Below are 18,799 nucleotides of genomic sequence, written 5' to 3' on the forward strand. Positions count from 1 at the left end.
TTCCATCTATGGCATTTGAAATGCCACACTTCTTAAATGACTTGACAATGATCTCAATCTTGATATTATCCCAGGATCTTTTCACACAGGTACAAACTTCTCCTATAGTTGGTTTCTTCACTCTTCCTGCTGGTGTCAAATTGTCCCCAGAAGACTTCATCCATTGGTTCCATTTGTCTCTCATGGCAGCTTTGAAGGGTTTGTTAAAGCTGACATCAAGTGGTTGGAGTTGGGATGTCAAGCCTCCAGGTAATATGGGTATCCATATGACGGCAAGTTTTTTGTATTTTTTGTTATGTTTGCCCTGAACTGATCAAGCACCAATAGGGCAGGTTCGCGTAAGAGCCCACCTGGTCTCCTGCACCAAACTTTCTCAAACCAGATCTTCATCCCATCCTGATCCATCCAACCCTTGTCGTGAACATAGACAATCACTCCTTGAGGAATGTCTTCTTTTGGCATTGTTTTGCATTTGAAAATCAGCATAGGAGGCAGCTTGGTTCCTTTGGCACAACAAGCTAGAACAACTGTATAATGGTTCTTTTCATGTCCACTTGTCTTCACAGTTACAGTTTTCACCCCCTTCTTATCAACAGTTCTGTTACTTGGGACATCAAATTGAAGGGGGACTTTGTCCATATTTGCAATCTGTCCCAACTCAAACTGATGTGTCTTCTGACATTGAATGACAAAACGATGAAATTCAAGGACCTTCTGCTCATAGCTTTCAGGCATCTTTTGGGCAAGTCTGGTGCGTGTACGCATGCTTAGTCCATTCCATTTCGTGAACCTGAAGCACCAATTGTGTCCTCCTTTGAAATCAGTAACTTCTTTTTCATCAGCAGTTCTTCTTGCCTCATGCTGAACCACTTTGTGGCCACAGGAATTCCAATTGCCCTTTGCTCCTCAATCCATATCTTCAATTCCCTCTCTAAATCAGGCCATTTTGCTGACTTGCCTCTAATGGCCTTCTTCTGCCATGGCATTTTCAGTAGGATTTCTTCTTCCCGTAGCTAGTCTTGGATTGTTTTCTCAGTTGGAGGAGGACAAACTTGCGTTTAGCAGCACGATTTCCATTCACTTTTGCAAACTGGATCACTTTTAACTTGAATTCAGCACTGTACAAAAATCTTTTCTGGGCAGAATGTGGCAAAACGTAACCTAATATACCGGTAACAAGTGCAAAACAATGAGCGCAAAGACAAAAAGTGCGAAAAAGCGGGAAATGCAAGTAAAAAAAATCTCCAACCACTGTATAAGACGCACCCAGTTTTAAGACCCCAAATTTTTCGAAAAAAGGTGTGTCTTATACATGGGGAAATACGGTAGGTTATATAAAGACATGCATACTAACCCTTCTAATCTGAAAGTTTCCAGTAATTGGATGTCTTCTAATATGATGATATTAGAAGACATATTAGAAGCTTATAAGTTGTTATAAGCCATTGAAAACACATACAGGCATGTGGTTGCTGTAGCATAAGTACAGCAGTCACATGCCTGTACGTAGCCAGGTGGGAAGGAGCAGCAGTGCGTAGCACACGCTTCTTGATTAGACCGGGGTTCGAGCCCGTCGCCACCAAATACGGAGGATGCGGAAAGGTCAGGGAATGACCACCGCATATCGCCGAGCAATATGGCCTTAGTTGCTAATGCTCCTAAAAACAAAATAATAATAATAATAATAACATGCCTGTACATGTTTTCAGCATTAGATGGAAACATATACACGGACTTTGTATATCACTTCAATTTATACCTATTTCAATTGGATTGAATAAGTCAATGCTGATGGTATCCTGCCTTTTGCACAGGAATAAGCTTCCATTTATTGTTATGGAAGTGGATAGTTTGAATAAATTGAAGGAAGAACTAGACAAACTATTAGGTTTTGTTTCGTTGTTTTTTTTTTTTCTTTTTTTTTTTTCTGATGCTGTGTAAGCTTACTTTCTGTGTAATTTGCCATTATTAATAGTAATACTAATATGCTGCAACAGGCATGCTTACATGTTTGATTTTTGTAATAAAGATTTAGCTTTTAATATCATAATTTCAATGCTTGTGTTTTTGTAATTAATATTATCAACTCGGGTAAAGTGTAGTGCACCAGTATTATTACTGGTTATCAGGTAATTTATTCTGTATTCTAGTTGTGTGTGTGTTGTTAAAAGAAGGCTAAGTTAGTTTATGAGGGTAGACAAAAATTTTGAGAATAGGGTGTATATAAAACTTATTAATATATTATAGAATAGGTTATTTTGATAGCATTAAAAAAAGTGTACATCCATATCTTATGTAGTTTCTAAAATTTAATTTTTTATTTTGGTAGATGGATGAAAATTAATAGCCAGAAAATCAAACATCATTCCGTAATCAAATACTTGACCAAAGAGGATATAAATGCTAAAAAAATCCATGAAAGGATGATTAGAATGTTTGGGAGAAGTATTACACAGTTATGCTACTGTTGCAAGATCGGTGACAGAGTTCAAAAAGAGGATGGGAGGCAGTTGAGGATGATCCAAATTCTGGTCGGCAGTCAGTTCTGAAACAGTTACCATCATTAAAGAAAAAATTTTAGAAAACATAAGCATTAAAGTGTCTGATCTTGAAAAAGTGCTTAACATTTCCCATGGAAGCATTTGGGAATGTCCAAAGTTTGTGCAAGATGGGTTCCCACAAATCATTCCATCCATGAAAAACATCAGAGAGTGGATCATCAAAAGAGAATTTAAAATTAATTCTTGCTAATCCAGATAGATTTTTATCCCATTTGGCAACTGGTAACGAAACTTGAATACATTTTTATGATCCTGAATCCAAATTAAAAGGTATACAATGGAAGCTCAAGGGAAAAAGTTTTAAAACCCAGCTGGAAAGTGTTGGCCTCAATTTCCTGGGACACAAAAGAATTTTTGTTAGTTTTAGTATTAATAATACATAATACGATTACTAATACTAACAAAAATCCCTTTTCGTTAATTGATTACCTTGCACTTAAAACCAGAATATTGCACCAACCTTATGCCAGAGATAAAACCTGCAATTTGAGAAAAAAGATAAGGATAGTTGGATCATCAGGTTTTTCTTCTAAATTATACCCATGCACACATTTAATAGAGAAATCAATTAACTGCCAACTTTTAAACTATCTAGAAACCTTCCATCTGATCAATGATCACCAGTATGGATTCCATCAGCGTTGATCCACTGGTGATATTCTGGCTTATGTTACCCATTTATGGACAAATTCAATGGAAAAATTTGGTGAAACACAATCAGTTGTTCTTGACATCTCAAAGGCTTTCGATTCTGTTTGGCATAATGGTTTTCTAAACAAGTTTGATCTTATAATTTGCCAACTGTTTTTTGTAATTGTTTATCCAGTTTTCTCTCTGACCACTCACTGAGGGTGATGGTAGATGGCTCTCTGTCTTCTAACTTCTCCACTAATGCTGGTGACCCCCAAGATTCAGTTCTTTCCCCCACTCTTTTCCTCTTGTATATTAATGACCTTCTTCCATTGACCGGAAATCCTATCCATAGTTTTGCTGATGATAGCACATTACATTCCACTTTCCAGTTTGAGAAACCTTGCCCTGCTCAGTCAGTTTCAACTTCTCAAATATCTGCTACCAATTCCTTAAATGCAGATCTCCAGCTAATTCTCCAGTGGGGCAAAAACAGCTTAGTTGCTTTCAATCCTTCTAAAACTCAGTCCTGTCTTATATCTCGCAAAAAGGATTCTTCTGTTCCTACACTTATCTTTGGTGACACTCCGATTTCTAGGCAAGATGATATATCTCTTTTGGGGATTACCCTGACTTCTGACCTCTCTTGGCACAAACACATTACAAATATTGCTTCCTCTGCATCTAAAAAACTTGGTTTTCTCTTTCGCTCTCGGCATTACTTTTCTTCCAAACAGCTGTTCACTCTGTACAAATCTCAAATCCACCCTACCATGGAATATTGTTCTCACATCTGGGGCAGTACCCCCAAAACTTCTCTCTCTCTCTCTCTCTCTTCTAGATTCCATTCAGAAGAGGGCAGTTAGGTTAATTGATGACTCATCTCTAACAGAATCTCTTCACTCGCTGTCTTGTAGACGTACTGCTTGCCTTTTCTCCAGATACTATAATTCTCACTCTCTCTCTCTCTTTCAAAACAGTCCAAACATGTGCTGCCACCAGCCCATCCATTTACTGTCCATCTGTGAGTTTGAACTCACAGAACCAACTTTTCATCTTCCTTGTTTATTCAATCATCTTCACTCGCTGTCTTATAGACGTACTGTTTCTGCTGCTTGCCTTTTCTCCAGATACTATAATTCCCACTCTCTCTCTCTCTCTCTCTCTCTTTCAAAACAGTCCAAACATGTGCTGCCACCAGCCAGCATCCATTTACTGTCTGTCTGTGAGTTTGAACTCACAGAACCAACTTTTCATCTTCCTTGTTTATTCAGTCAACTGCCTTTCTTTGGAACAACCTTCCTTCATACATATTTCCTGAAAATTACAGTCTACAGAAGTTCAAGTCTGATGTCAACAAATATCTTCTTTCGTCTTCTCAATCTCCAACCTATGCACGGTATTAAGTATTATAGGTTCTAATACCTTTCATGTTTGGGGTTTTCATAAAAAAACAAAGCCTAAGTTGTACAGACCAAAATTCATGAATGTGTATTTGAAAAATAAGGTATATTGCATACACTTAGCATATACAGAGGAATTGTAGTCATCAATTTCCAGAAAAAAGAATACATCTTATGGTCCTGAAAATAAACAGAGCAAAGAATTTAAAAATGCAGTTTACTCCATTTTGTGGTGCCATGCATGATTTATGTGCTGCAGCATATGACATGTATTAATTAGTTATCATTAATTTAGAAGAAGTCTGGGTCCAAGTGTATGATATCAAATTATCCTTATATACCTATCAACTTTTAGAAATCAAAAAAAGAATACTAGAGACAAATCTTTAGTATTCTTTTTTTTTTTAATTTTTTCTAAAAGTTCATAGGCATATAAGGGTAATTTGATCTCATACACTTGGATTTCAGGAAAGCTTTTTATACTGTTGCACACAAAGGACTGCTGAATTGGAGCACAAAAGAATTGGAGCAGTGTAGCATTAAGGGCATGTTGCTGCTATGGATTAAGGTATGTTGAGTGGGAGAAGAGAGAGAGAGTGGTAATCAGTGGATACTGCTCTTCGTGGACTAATGTTATTAGTGAAGTCCCCCTATGGTTCGATGTTGGGCCCATTGTTGTTTTCTGTATTTATCAATGATATTGATGAAGGTATATTAAGCTTTGTTCAAGTTTGTAGATGATACAAAGGTTGGCAAGGTTGTTAATGACAGTACGCTACTGCTGTAGGATCTGAAAAGGTTGAGCAGATGGGCCGAGAAGTGGCAACTGAAGTTTAAAATTGACAAATGCAAAGTACTGCATATCACAGTAACCCAAGAGTAATGTATGACTGTGTAGTACACTCAGGGTAGTCAAAAACGAAAAAGCCCTGAAGTTAATTGTGCAGTCAGATATGAAGTTCTGTGAGAAGTGAAGTCAGACTGCCTGGACAGCTCATGAGTTTTGTCAATGATATTCAGGAATTTTGTTAACAGGGATAAGGAAGTGATTATCCCATTGTATAAGGTAATGGGCAGGCCACATCTTGAGTAATGCATATGGGTCTAGAGGCCTTATTTTTGGAAGGATGTGTTGGAACAACATCAGGCAATGAGATTGGTGAGCTGAATAATCCGGAAACCAGACACCTGTGAGATGATCTGATTGAGGTGTTTAAGGGTTTGAATGGATTGAACAAGCTCAATGCTGGTAGGATTCTTTCTTTGATCAAAAGAAAGAATCTTATATCTGACCACATATATCAAGGGCCAAAAATTGCAGAAGTTGATAGTTTAAATGAATTCAAGGAAGAACTAGACAAACTATTGGAGGGAATGAAAAGGTGAAATGGGAGGTGTCGTTTTTTTTTTTTTTTTTTTTTTCGTGGCTGATGCTGTATAAGCTTGATTTGCTAATGCTAATTAACAGAAAAAAATTGGAGCAATATACATTAGCCAAAAGATCTTTGTAAAGTGATTAATGTTATAATACTCAGGGCCTAATAAATCAATTTTTTTATTAGTGAAGCAGAAATTTTTATATTACCAATATATATGTCATTTGCAGTCATTTTCTCTCTACTCATATATTAAACATAGTCCAAGAACAAGAATCGCTGATAACTTTATAACTTTATCATACTGCAGTTAGATAATGCTCTGCAAGTTAGCATTAGCATTAGTAGAGGCATATGATGCAAGAAAGCAAGCTTATGCAGCATCAGCAGGCGCCTCCGTAGCCAGGTGGGAAGGAGCAGCAGTGCGTAGCACACACTTCTTGATTAGACCGGGGTTCGAGCCCGTCACCACCAAATACGGAGGATGCGGAAAGGTCAGGGAATGACCACCGCATATCCCGGAGCAATATGGCCTTAGTTGCTAATGCTCCTAAAAACCAAATAAACAAACAAACAAACAAAGCAGCATCAGCCAAAAAAAAAAAAAAAAAAAAAAAAAGTTTTCTTTCACTCTAAGAGTTATGTACTCTGTCTTTTTTTCTCCATTTTACTCATTATAATGATTTGTAATTCAATTCACCTTTTTTTTTTAAATGTTGAAATCTGTATTTTGTTGTATTAAATAATTAGTTAGCTAAAGGTGCAAAAACATTATAAATTGCACTGCTTATTGATATTTACTATCTGTTGTATAATTCTAATATTATTTATGTAAGTTGGTTAATTTGATTCCTTAAAATGCTGTATATAATTACTGTATATATATTTTACTGAATATTTTGTTTATTACTTCTTTCTTTTTTACTTAAGACTGCTGATGAAACAGAAATTAAAATAAATGCTTCTCGTCAAGAATATCAACCTGTTGCCCAGCATTCTTCAATTCTATTTTTCTCAATCACTGACTTGCCTAATGTAGATCCTATGTATCAGTATTCACTGAATTGGTTTATTAATCTCTTTCTTAACTCTATTGAAAACAGGTTAGTATGGTGTTCATTTAAATCAGAAGCTATAAATTGTAATTCCACTTAAGTTCTTTGAAAATATACTGCCCTGGCCACTTTGTTAAGACCATGAGCAAATATTGTTCGATCACCACTTGCCCAAACTGCTTCAGCACAATGAGGCATGCTATCGACAAAGCCTTAAAAAGTGACTTGAAGAATATTGGATCATTCATGTAACAAAACTGTCCTCAGTTTTGGAGTTACACAGAAGAGGAGTGTGCTGAAAAATAAACATTTACCATTTATCCCATAGATGCTCAGTGAGTTTGAGAGCAGAGAGAATTGCGGTGGCCATAGCAAATGCTTGAAGTCTTCTTTGTGGTCCTCAAACCACTCTTTAACCCATTTGATACAGCGGATGTTCATTGTCAATTCACTGTTACCTTGAAAGTATTCCTGTCCCTGTAGCATTTCAAAACGCATCTGATCTGCAACAGTATGCTCTGGTATTCAGATATCTCTAGTATTCACAGTGCCCTCCACTGGGATCAAGAAGAAAAAGTATACCATAAAATCCTGCCCCATACCATTATACCCTATCCAGCAGCCTGTACTGCCAGTACTCAACAGGATAGTTCCAGTGTGTCATGTGGTTTTTCTCTTCATATGCACACTTACATCAATACCATGAAGGCACAATATGGCCTAAGTAGCCCTTGCACCAGAAAACACCATAACAACAACAACAACAACAACAATACCATAAAGCATAAATCAGAACTCATTGGACTACATTACTTGGCTCCAGCATTCATCTTTTGCATTTGTGGCATCAGTAAAGCTATATTTTTCAGTTGATGTCCAAGGTCATTGGCTTCCATGAAGTTCTCTTTTCCTGTAACGTACTTTGTAAGCTATTCACATGATGCAGATACTGATGCCTTGTGATGTGCCCACATTAAATGCTGAATTTTATTATTCTGTCCTTTATGACAGAAAAAAATGCAATTGATGATCCACTCCAGATGATGGGTGCATCACTCAGTCCTCTTTTAGTTTCAGTTGCATATGTTCATAGATATTTCCTTGAAGTTTTTTTTTATTCTTTAAGGATTCAATTTACACTAGTCTTTGAACACTTTCAAGTGCAGCCATCCTCTGTGCTGTAGTAGCTTCAAATACGTAACATGTTTGGAAGTCTGTGAGATATTTTGAGCTTTCTATTGCTGATGAACTGAATTTGAGCACTAGTTGAGTCAAATGTAATCACCCGATTTTACATATTTTTACATAGATTGTTGCATGTAGCTCAAACCTCCATGGCCTTAATAAAAGTGGCCAGGCAATGTTAACTTATAAATGAAGTTTAGTCATTTGAAAATTAAAATGCTCTAAAATCATTTTATACTACTGAACTCAGATAATAATGGATAAACAAACATAAAACAAAATACTCTATATTACAAATATTCAGAATCAGTTAGTGGGCATAATGTCAATCTTTAAACTCTATTGCTGTTATTTAAGGGGGAAAAATTATATATAGTCCATTACTTGCCAAAACTTATATATTTTATAATTTGAAAAATAATAAAAATACAATAAATAACAGTATAAGTTCTTAATTGTAAGTTCCTAAAGACACACTCTAGAATGTTCACTCTTACTTCAGCCCTGAAGTAAACTCATCATTGACAAAAGTTCTGTTTATACTCTGGCATGACTGCATAGGCGGAAGGAGTTTACAATTAATCATTTGACTAATTGTAACATTTGACATATTATTGTTAACCATGTTTAGCAGTCATATGGTCTCAAACCATAATCAACTCAGATGTGTATTACTGCACGCTTTTGAGTCATCACTATTATTCTATTGTATAAAAATCACAAACTGTGATCCTATTAGTTTATTGTATCTGCATTCAAATGATCTGTCATATCGTTTTATATCAGTTACCAATTCATTAACAGAAAAGTATGAGGGAAGGAATGTTACCTTCGCTTTGTATAAAAATCGAAAATTGTGATTCACTTACATAGTAGTATCATATGGTAGTGATTATAGTTTGGTTTAATTTTTGTTTATTGATATTATAAATTCCATTTTTCCTTATATATTCACACACACACACACACACACACACACACACACACACACACACACACACACACACACACACACACACACACACACACACACACACACACACACTAATTTAAATTATTCCATTTGCTTCAGTTATTATAAGTAAAACCAATTTGTTTGATAAGGTTGATTCAGATAGTATCACACTATATGATACAGTTAGTGTGAAACCAGTATTACATATCTAAAATTACTCCACCCTTAAGCTTAACATTGTAACAGTGACATAAAGCACATTGATACACACCAGTTTCTATAAGTATGCTGATGTTTCCTGTTAATATTGATAGTACTATAACTGTGATAACTGTACTATAACATATCTGTAATCTGTGTGCATTATTCACTAGTGTGGCTACCATGTAAACTTCATTGTGAAACTTTGTCCAATGATTTAGACTAGGGTTGGTGAACTTTTTTGATGCTCTATTCATATTAAGTAACTATTGTCCAAAAAATCCCCTTGAAGAGCATGCAAGCATTTTCACACATAATTTTATTATTATTATTAGCGATATGGTGCAAGAAAGCCTGAGGCTTATGCTGCACCAGCCAAAAAAAAATTCCCGAGTTACCCTGAGAGAGAGAGAGAGAGAGAGAGAGAGACAAAAGTAGAAAAGAGTTACCAAGAAAGAGAAGAATGATGATATCCAGCTCAGGACCCTGGGTGTGCCAAGCCCATACTCACCAGATGTGAGCCCCAGTTGATAATTTTGTGAGTGTACAAGTTTTCTGTGTGAGAAAGAGAAAGACATGCTTAAACTGCAAAGTTTATTTGAAAGTAAATAATGGAGGTTAGGTTAGAAGGTAAGTAAATAATGGAAGTTACAAAGGAGGTTAGGCAGGCGAAGGCAGATTACGAGAAATCTTTGGCAAGGGATGCAAAGAAAAACAGCAAAGAGTTCTTTACTTATAAAGAGTTTTAAAAGAGTTCTTTTTTTACAAAGAGTTCTTTACTCTAGAAGGAAGGGGGATGAATCAGATTGGTCCACTTGATATCGATGGGTCAACTGTTGATGATCCTGCTCAGGTAGCTAACAAACTAAATGAATATTTTGCATCAACATTCACACATGCAGAGTTATTCAGCGAGGGGAATGCTAGAGGTGTATTCAACTCTGGCAGTAAGCTAGAGAATCTTGTAATAACTGAGAGTAAAGTGGAGGAGAAATTGTTGAAGATAAACACAAGAAAGGCACCTGGGGTGGATGGGATCCATCGAGTTATATTAAAGGAGGCAGCAAAGGAAGTAAGCAAACCCTTAGCCATAATTATGAGAGCTTCCTAGGACTCAGGGGAGGTACCCACAGACTGGAGAAGCACAAATGTGACCCCAATTCACAAAGGAGGATCAAAGGCTGACACAAGTAATTATAGACCTGTGAGTTTAACTTTTGTTCCAGGAAAATTAATGGAGGCACTGATTAAAGAAGCACTGCAGGATCATCTAGACAAGACTTCAGTTATAGCTCGGACACATCATGGTTTTGTCAAGGGGAAGTCTTGCCTGACCAATTTGATTGGATACTATGATGCAGTCACAAAAGAACTGGATGCAGGAATAACTGATATTATATACTTGGACCTTAGAAAGGCTTTTGATACTGTTGCACATGGAAGACTGCTGCACAAATTGGAGCAGAGTGGCATTGGAGGCAAATTGCTGCTATGGATAAAGGGTTGGTTCAGGGGGAGAAGACAGAGAGTGGTAATCAATGGACACTGCTCATCGTGGACTAATGTTATTAGTGGAGTCCCTCAGGGTTCAGTGTTGGGTCCATTATTGTTTTCTGTATTTATAAATGATATTGATGATGGTATATCAAGCTTAATGTCCAAGTTTGCAGATGATACAAAGGTTGGCAGGGTTGTCAAGGACACTACTGACACTATGCTGATGCAACAGGATCTGGAAAGGTTGAGCAGATGGGCTAAGAGGTGGCAAATGAAGTTTACCATTGACAAATGTAAAGTACTACATATGGGAAACAGCAACCCCAGAGCAATGTATCAACTCTGTGGTCCTACACTGACAGTGGTAGAGAATGAAAAGGACCTGGGGGTAATTGTGCAGGCAGATATGAATTTCTCTGAGCAGTGCAGATGGGCTACAAAAGTAGCTCATGGTGTATTGTCAATGATATACAGGAATTTTTCTAGCAGGGATAAGGAGGTGATTATTCCCTTGTATAAGGCAATGGTCAGGCCACACCTAGAGTACTGTATACAGGTCTGGAGGCCTCATTTCAAGAAGGATGTAGAGCTGCTGGAATGAGTACAGGGAAGGGCAACAAGATTATTGAATGGAACAAATGGGTGCTCTTACGAAGAAAGGCTTAAGTTTTGCAAATTACAGTGTCTGGAGACTAGGCACCAGCGAGGTGATCTGATAGAGGTGTATAAAGCCTTGAATGGTTTGAGCATGCTCAATGCTGATGGGATTCTTCCTCTTGCTCAGAATAATCACCTGAGAGGGCATAAATTCAAATTGAGGAAAGACAGATGTAGGACAGACGTACGGAAATTTGCCTTTAGCCAGCATGTAGTTGGTTGGTGGAACAGACTTCCATCCCTTGTTGTGGAAGTTGATAGTCTAAATAAATTTAAGGCTCAGCTGGACAGGTATTTCGAACGAACAGAGGGGGTGAAGTGGAAGTGTTTTTTTTTTTTTTGGCTGATGCTGCATAAGCTTGCTTTCGTGCATCATATGCCTCTACTAATGCTAATGCATTGTTTACTACTGTACATTTTTAGCAAACATTTAAAAGCAGTTTCTTTTAAATTGAGCCAAATTACACTCCAAATGCAATTTGTTGAGTTCCTTGTTTCACTATGCATTGTAATTAATTGAGTAGTATCGAATTAGCATGTTTCATTATTATGAAACTATCTTTATTTTTCTAACTAAAATTTTTAAATGTTTTATTAAAAAAATGTATATTATCTCCTGGGCCAGTCAGACAAGAATGGGACAAGAATTCCATGGCCAAAGATCTGTCACTGTGAAAACTATGTCACTGTGAAAACTTCCATCATAAAAGAACAAACATATTACATCTGTAAGCATTTCACAAAGATCCTACAGAAGAGGAATTTGCATTCAGTCAAATGTTAAACAGAACAAAGGACATTATTTGTAGTTTTAATAAGTTCATTATAATATAATGAACTTATATTATTATAGTCCAAACCTCTTTGAACCAAATGATTTTCTTTTACTCATGAAAACTACAATAATATAACCATTTCAATAAATGATAAATTTTAAAAAATAATAATAATAAATACAGGATAAATAAGTAAGGGAGTTATCACAATTTAAATTAGATTTAAATATCACATTGAGAAGCACTAGAGACAGCTGATTATGGGAAATATACTGTGACAAAGTACTTTTCAGAGGAGAATAACAAAATTTCTCCAGAAGATGCAATTTATCATTGATCATTCACATAAGTATTAACACTGGAAATAGGCTGAGAGCATACAGATTTGTTTTAAAGTGTGCAAGGGAACAAATACATAGGAATTACAATTTACTCACATAACTCTGCTCTACATGGCAAGAAGTTATTTTTTGGAATCATGAAAGTACACATAACACTTGCTGAGATTACCTTGTCTCCTTTGTAACACATGCTTTTGAATTTTTAATTTGTGAACTAAAATGCCAGATGATAAATAATTACTATAATTAAAATATATTAAAATGTAATAGATCAGGAACCAGTAATTGCAGTGTGCTACTGCAACGGATCTAGAAAAGTTGGGCAGGTGGGCTGAGAAGTGGCAACTGAAATTTAACATTGACAAATGCAAAGTATTGCCTAAGGATAAAAGTAACCCCGAGAAACGTACCAACTGTGTAGTACTACACTTAGAGTGGTAGAATATGAAAAAGACCTGGGAGTAATTGTGCAGTCAGATATGAAGTTTTGAAGTTTTCTTAGCAGTGCAGACAGGCTGCCAGAGCAGATCATGGAGTGCAAAGGAAGGTGATTATCCCTTTGTATAAGGCAGTGGTCAGGCCATGCCTTAATTACTGCGTACTGGTCTGGAGACCTCATTTTAGGAAGGATGTAGAGTTCAGAGAAGGGCTACAAGATTCTGGAAATTGCAGCATCTGGAGACTAGTCACCTATGAGGTGATTTGATTGAGGTATATAAGGCCTTGAGTGCAGAAATTTGACTTTAGCCAGCGGATAGTTGATCGCTGGAACAAACTTCCATCTGATGTAGAAGTTGATAGCTTAAATAAATTCAAAGGGGAACTAGATAAACTTTTAGAAGGAATGAATGTGTGAATCTTTTTTTTTTTTTTTTTTTTTTGGATGATGCTACTAAGCTTGCTTTCTTGTATCACATGGCTCTACTACTACATCACAGCTTTTCAGTCATCTACAGTCCAGTATTTATGCCTTTTAGCCCATATTAGCTGTATTTTTTTATGCATGACTGTTAACATTAGTCTTTTTTTTTTCTTTTTTTTTGGCAGACCCTACTCCAGATATCTATGTTATGCAATTCTCTTCACAGTTTTCTCTCAGAAAACTGAGTCCTTGGTTAACTGTTTCCAGCAGTCCTTGTCTTGTTTAAAATCATTTTTTTGTTTACTGAACATGATTTTCATCCAATGACAATTGGTTATCAAAAACTTTCAATCACAGTTCTGCTGTTGGTTACTGGTTGCTTTTGTCTCACACCATTCCTTAAAAACTCTTATTACTGTTCTTTGCGAAATGACAACAAATTCAGCTACTTCTTTAACAGAATGTCCTTTAGACCTGCTGTTTTCTTTTGCCACTAACTTGACGTCTTTTCTGCACCCTATCTTTTGTGGTAGAAAGCCTTGTTTCTTCAGTCACAACTGGTATGTCTGTAGATAGAGCATACAGGTTAACCTCATACTCTAATTTCAGTGTAATCAGACAAGTGTGGAATATTCACTTGTTCAATCTCTTATATGCCCTAAATACCATAAGTGGTATTTTAGGAGTTAGTCCCCTATCCTTATTTACTCTGTTGTCTTCAGTCAATCATAAAGGTGTGCTAAGGATAGTTGACAAAATATTCCATCTAGAAAAATGAATAAAAAGTTCCAAATAGAAAGGTTAATCACATTAAATTTCTCTTAATGTAGATGAGTGACTTTCTTTACTATACTATATTTTTTGGTATTTTAATTTTATAAAGTTATTTAATGTTCTTGTATTTCAAATTAAAATATATATATATGTATATTTAAATCTTTCTTCCCGCTCAACTTCCCTTCCTTTTAGCAACAAATCAAAAGTTCTAGAGAAGAGGTTACGTTACCTTAGTGATCACTTTACATATAGTCTTTACTGCAACATATGTCGTTCACTGTTTGAAAAAGACAAACTGCTGTTTTCTTTTATACTGTGTTGTAATCTATTAATGTAAGTATCAAATTTTAAGCTGTATATTTGATTTTAACAATAGTTTAATTTACAGAAATGGCATCTCTCACATGAAAATGAAAAATTTTGCACACCTGACCATTTCAAAACTTCTCATAACCACATTGCAATAATAATAGGTGAATAACAGCATTTTTATGCTGTTATTCACCTAGAAAATCCAGTAATATATGAATCGAATACAGCATAAGTTACCTTTTGATTAAAAAAAATCAGATAAAAAATTATGATTATGAGTTAAGACACTTCTCAACATGTATTCATTCATTTGACAGAAATTTAAGTAAAGCTAACTAAAATTAATAAAGCATATATTCTGGTTCCTGTCTGAATCTTCTTTGGTAGAGTTTGATATAAAACATTTAGCTATAATTTATAAATTTGGGGTGAGGAAGTATGAGTGATTTTTTTTTTTTTGCCTTTTTTTTTTTTTTTTTTTTGGCAGATGCAGCAAAAATTCACTTCCCTGCATCATTTAGCCATAATAATAATAATAATAATAATAATAATGCCAAAACAGACAACAGGACATTTGACAAATGTCCTGTTGTCTGTTTTCACCTGTCTCTCAACAATGTACAAGATCCTGACCACCTGTATAACTAAAAAGATATCAGACCACTTGGAGAGCCAGAACATTAGCATTAGCATTAGTAGAGGCATTTGATGCAAGAAAGCAAGCTTATGCAGCATCAGCCAAAAAAAAATAAAGTAAAATAAATAAATAAAAAATAACCACTTCCACTTCACCCCGCTGTTCGTTCAAAATACCTGTCCAGCTGAGCCTTAAACTTATTTAGGCTATCAACTTCCACGACAAGGGATGGAAGTCTGTTCCACCTACCAACCACCCGCTGGCTAAAGGCAAATTTCCGCACATCTATCCTACATCTGTCTTTCCTCAATTTGAATTTATGCCCTCTCAGGTGATTATTCTGAGCAAGAGGAAGAATCCCATCAGCATTGAGCATGCTCAAACCATTCAAGGCTTTGTACACCTCTATCAGATCACCTCGCTGGTGCCTAGTCTCCAGACACTGTAATTCGCAAAACTTAAGCCTTTCTTCGTAAGAGCACCCCTTTGTTCCATTCACTAATCTTATTGCCCTTCTCTGTACTCGTTCCAGCAGCTCTACATCCTTCTTGAAATGAGGCCTCCAGGCCTGTATACAGTACTCTAGGTGTGGCCTGACCATTGCCTTATACAAGGGAATAATCACCTCCTTATCCCTGCTAGAAAAATTCCTATATATCATTGACAATACACGATGAGCTACTCTTGCAGCCCGTCTGCACTGCTCAGAGAACTTCATATCTGCCTGCACAACCACCCCCAGGCCCCTTTCATTCTCTACCACTGTCAGTGTAGCACCACAGAGTTGATACGTTGCTCTGGGGGTTGCTGTTTCCCATATGTAGTACTTTACATTTGTCAATGTTAAACTTCATTTGCCACCTCTCAGCCCATCTGCTCAACCTTTCCAGATCCTGTTGTAGCAGCATAGTGTCAGTAGTGTCCTTGACAACCTTGCCAACCTTCGTATCGTCTGCAAACTTGGACATTAAGCTTGATATACCATCATCAATATCATTTATAAATACAGAAAACAATAAAGGACCCAATACTGAACCCTGAGGGACTCCACTAATAACATTAGTCCACGATGAGCAGTGTCCATTGATTATCACTCTCTGTCTTCTCCCCCTCAACCACCCCTTTATCCACAGCAGCAATTTGCCTCCAATGCCACACTGCTCCAATTTGTGCAGCAGTCTTCCATGTGCAACAGTATCAAAAGCCTTTCTAAGATCCAAGTATATAATATCAGTTATTCCCTGCATCCAGTTCTTTTGTGACTGCATCATAGTATCCAATCAAATTGGTCAGGCAAGACTTCCCCTTAACAAAACCATGCTGTGTCCGAGCTATAACTGAAGTCTTGTCTAGATGATCCTGCAGTGCTTCTTTAACCAGTGCCTCCATTAATTTTCCGGGAACAGAAGTTAAACTCACAGGTCTATAATTACTTGTGTCAGCCTTTGATCCTCCTTTGTGAATTGGGGTCACATTTGCACATCTCCAGTCCATGGGTACCTCCCCTGAGTCCAAGGAAGCTCTCATAATTATGGCTAAGGGTTTGCTTACTTCCTTTGCTGCCTCCTGTAAAATAACTGGATAGATCCCATCCACTCCAGGTGCCTTTCTTGTGTTTATCTTCAACAATTTCTCCTCCACTTTACATCATGGCCAAGCAGCAGAAGGGATGTAAGCAGAGGATGCAAGGAGCAATTGACCATTGACACTGCAGTTAATGAGCAAGCCTACAACAGGCACTGCAACCTGTACACAGCGTACATCAACTACCACAAGACCTTTGACTCCATACCCCTTAAGTGGCTGATAGAGATACTGAAGATCTAAAAAGTCAACCCAACACTGACACAGTTCCAAGAAGCAACCATTGAAAATTGGAGAACCACCATCAAGGTTGAGAACATCATGACCAGACCATTACCCACCAGAAGAGGAATCTTCCAGGGAGATGACCTGAGCCCACTATGGTTCTGTCTAGCACTCAACCCACTGTCCACAATACTCAATAACAGCAAGTATGGATATACCCTAAAAGAAGGAAGGAAGAACATGTACACCCTCTCTATCATAATGTACATCGATGACATCAAACTTTATGCCACAACCGAGAATCAACTCCAACAGCTACTCCAGAACACAGAAGAGTCCAAAACTAACATCAGGATGCAATTTGGCCTGGACAAATGCAAAACCCATGGATTGCATCAAGGACATCCAGTTGGATGAAACTACCAGCTGAAGACCGGTGAAGAGATTGAAGCCATGACGGGGGGTAGAGCTACAGATATCTGGGGATGATGCAGACTCACCAGGTAGAACACAAGGAGATCAAGTCCCACCCGACAGAAAAATACTATCAAGGACTGAGAAGCCTGCTAAAATCAAAACTAAATGGAGGGAACATGGACATAGCCATAAACACTTACATAGCCCCATACTAAGCCGACCGGGCTAGCCGAGTGGGTAAAGTACCTGCCCGGCAACCCAAAGGTCGCGGGTTCGATTCCCGCCTCGGGCTTGGATCAAAGTACTGCAAAAACTTTGGGAGGTGCAATATGGCCACAGAAGCCGATGCGCCAACAACTACCAAATCAAAAAAAAAACCCCATACTAACGTACTCCTTTGGGATCACAGATGGGACAAACACCAAGCTGGAAGAGATTATGAAATTGACCAGGGTAATGATGACCAAGAGGTGCCAACACCGCCTGAAGTTGGCCATCAAGAGACTGACCATAGCCTGTAAAGGAGGGGAGATAGATGGACCTCATTGAACAAGAGAAGAGGGTGATCAAGAACCTGTGGGATTACTTGCAGGAAAATGTACCACAAATCCATCAAGTCATAAGAAATATAGACAAATTGCACACAACACTCAACCTCAGCAAGGAGACCACACTCACATAGACAGAAGAAACAAAGACATAGAGATGGGGGAAGAAGACGCTCCATGGCAGACACTACAATGACCTCCATCAAAACTGCATAGGCGCCTCTGTAACTAGGTGAGCAGGAGCAGCAGTGCGTAGCACATGCTTCTTGATTAGACCGGGGTTCGAGCCCATAACCACCAAATACGGAGGGTGCGGAAAGGTCTGGGAATGACCAGCGCATATCCCCGGAGCAGTATGGCCTTAGTTGCTAATGCTCCTAAAAACCAAATAACTGGAACTGGAACAAGACTGCATAGATATGATAGCTTCCAACATTTTGCCTATGAGAGGAAGGCTCTTTCCCAAGACTGAAGGATTTATGCTTGCCATCCAAGACCAAGTAATCAACACCAGGAACTGCAGGAAATACATCGGCAAGGACCCTGGAGTAACAGATGATATGTGTTGACTATGCCACCTGGCCCCAGAAACAATCCAACACATCACTGCAGGATGCAGTGTGATAACCCAGATGGAGTATACTCACAGACATGACCAGGTGTCCAGCATAATACATAAGAACATAGTGCAAAAATATCAGTTGATCAAAGACATTTTACTGTATTACAAGTATGAACCTCAGGCCGTACTAGAGATCTCTACTCACAGACTATACTGGACTATACTGGGACCATTTAAA

General features: G+C 37.5%; 1 protein-coding gene across 1 annotated transcript in view; it reads left to right on the plus strand.

Annotated features, from left to right (window-relative positions):
• Positions 1-18,799, plus strand: part of LOC150086891 (dynein axonemal heavy chain 7-like) — a 1,233,418-nt gene that overhangs the window by 939,268 nt on the left and 275,351 nt on the right. The window contains exons 48-49 of the mRNA XM_090372313.1: positions 6,901-7,073; positions 14,469-14,609. Coding sequence (XP_090228439.1) covers positions 6,901-7,073; positions 14,469-14,609 — 314 coding nt within the window. The remainder of the gene's footprint in view (positions 1-6,900; positions 7,074-14,468; positions 14,610-18,799) is intronic.

The sequence above is a fragment of the Mastigoproctus giganteus genome, chromosome 4 (genome assembly GCF_048544385.1).
Source record: "Mastigoproctus giganteus isolate SK-2022 chromosome 4, ASM4854438v1, whole genome shotgun sequence".
Lineage (NCBI taxonomy): Eukaryota > Metazoa > Arthropoda > Arachnida > Uropygi > Thelyphonidae > Mastigoproctus > Mastigoproctus giganteus.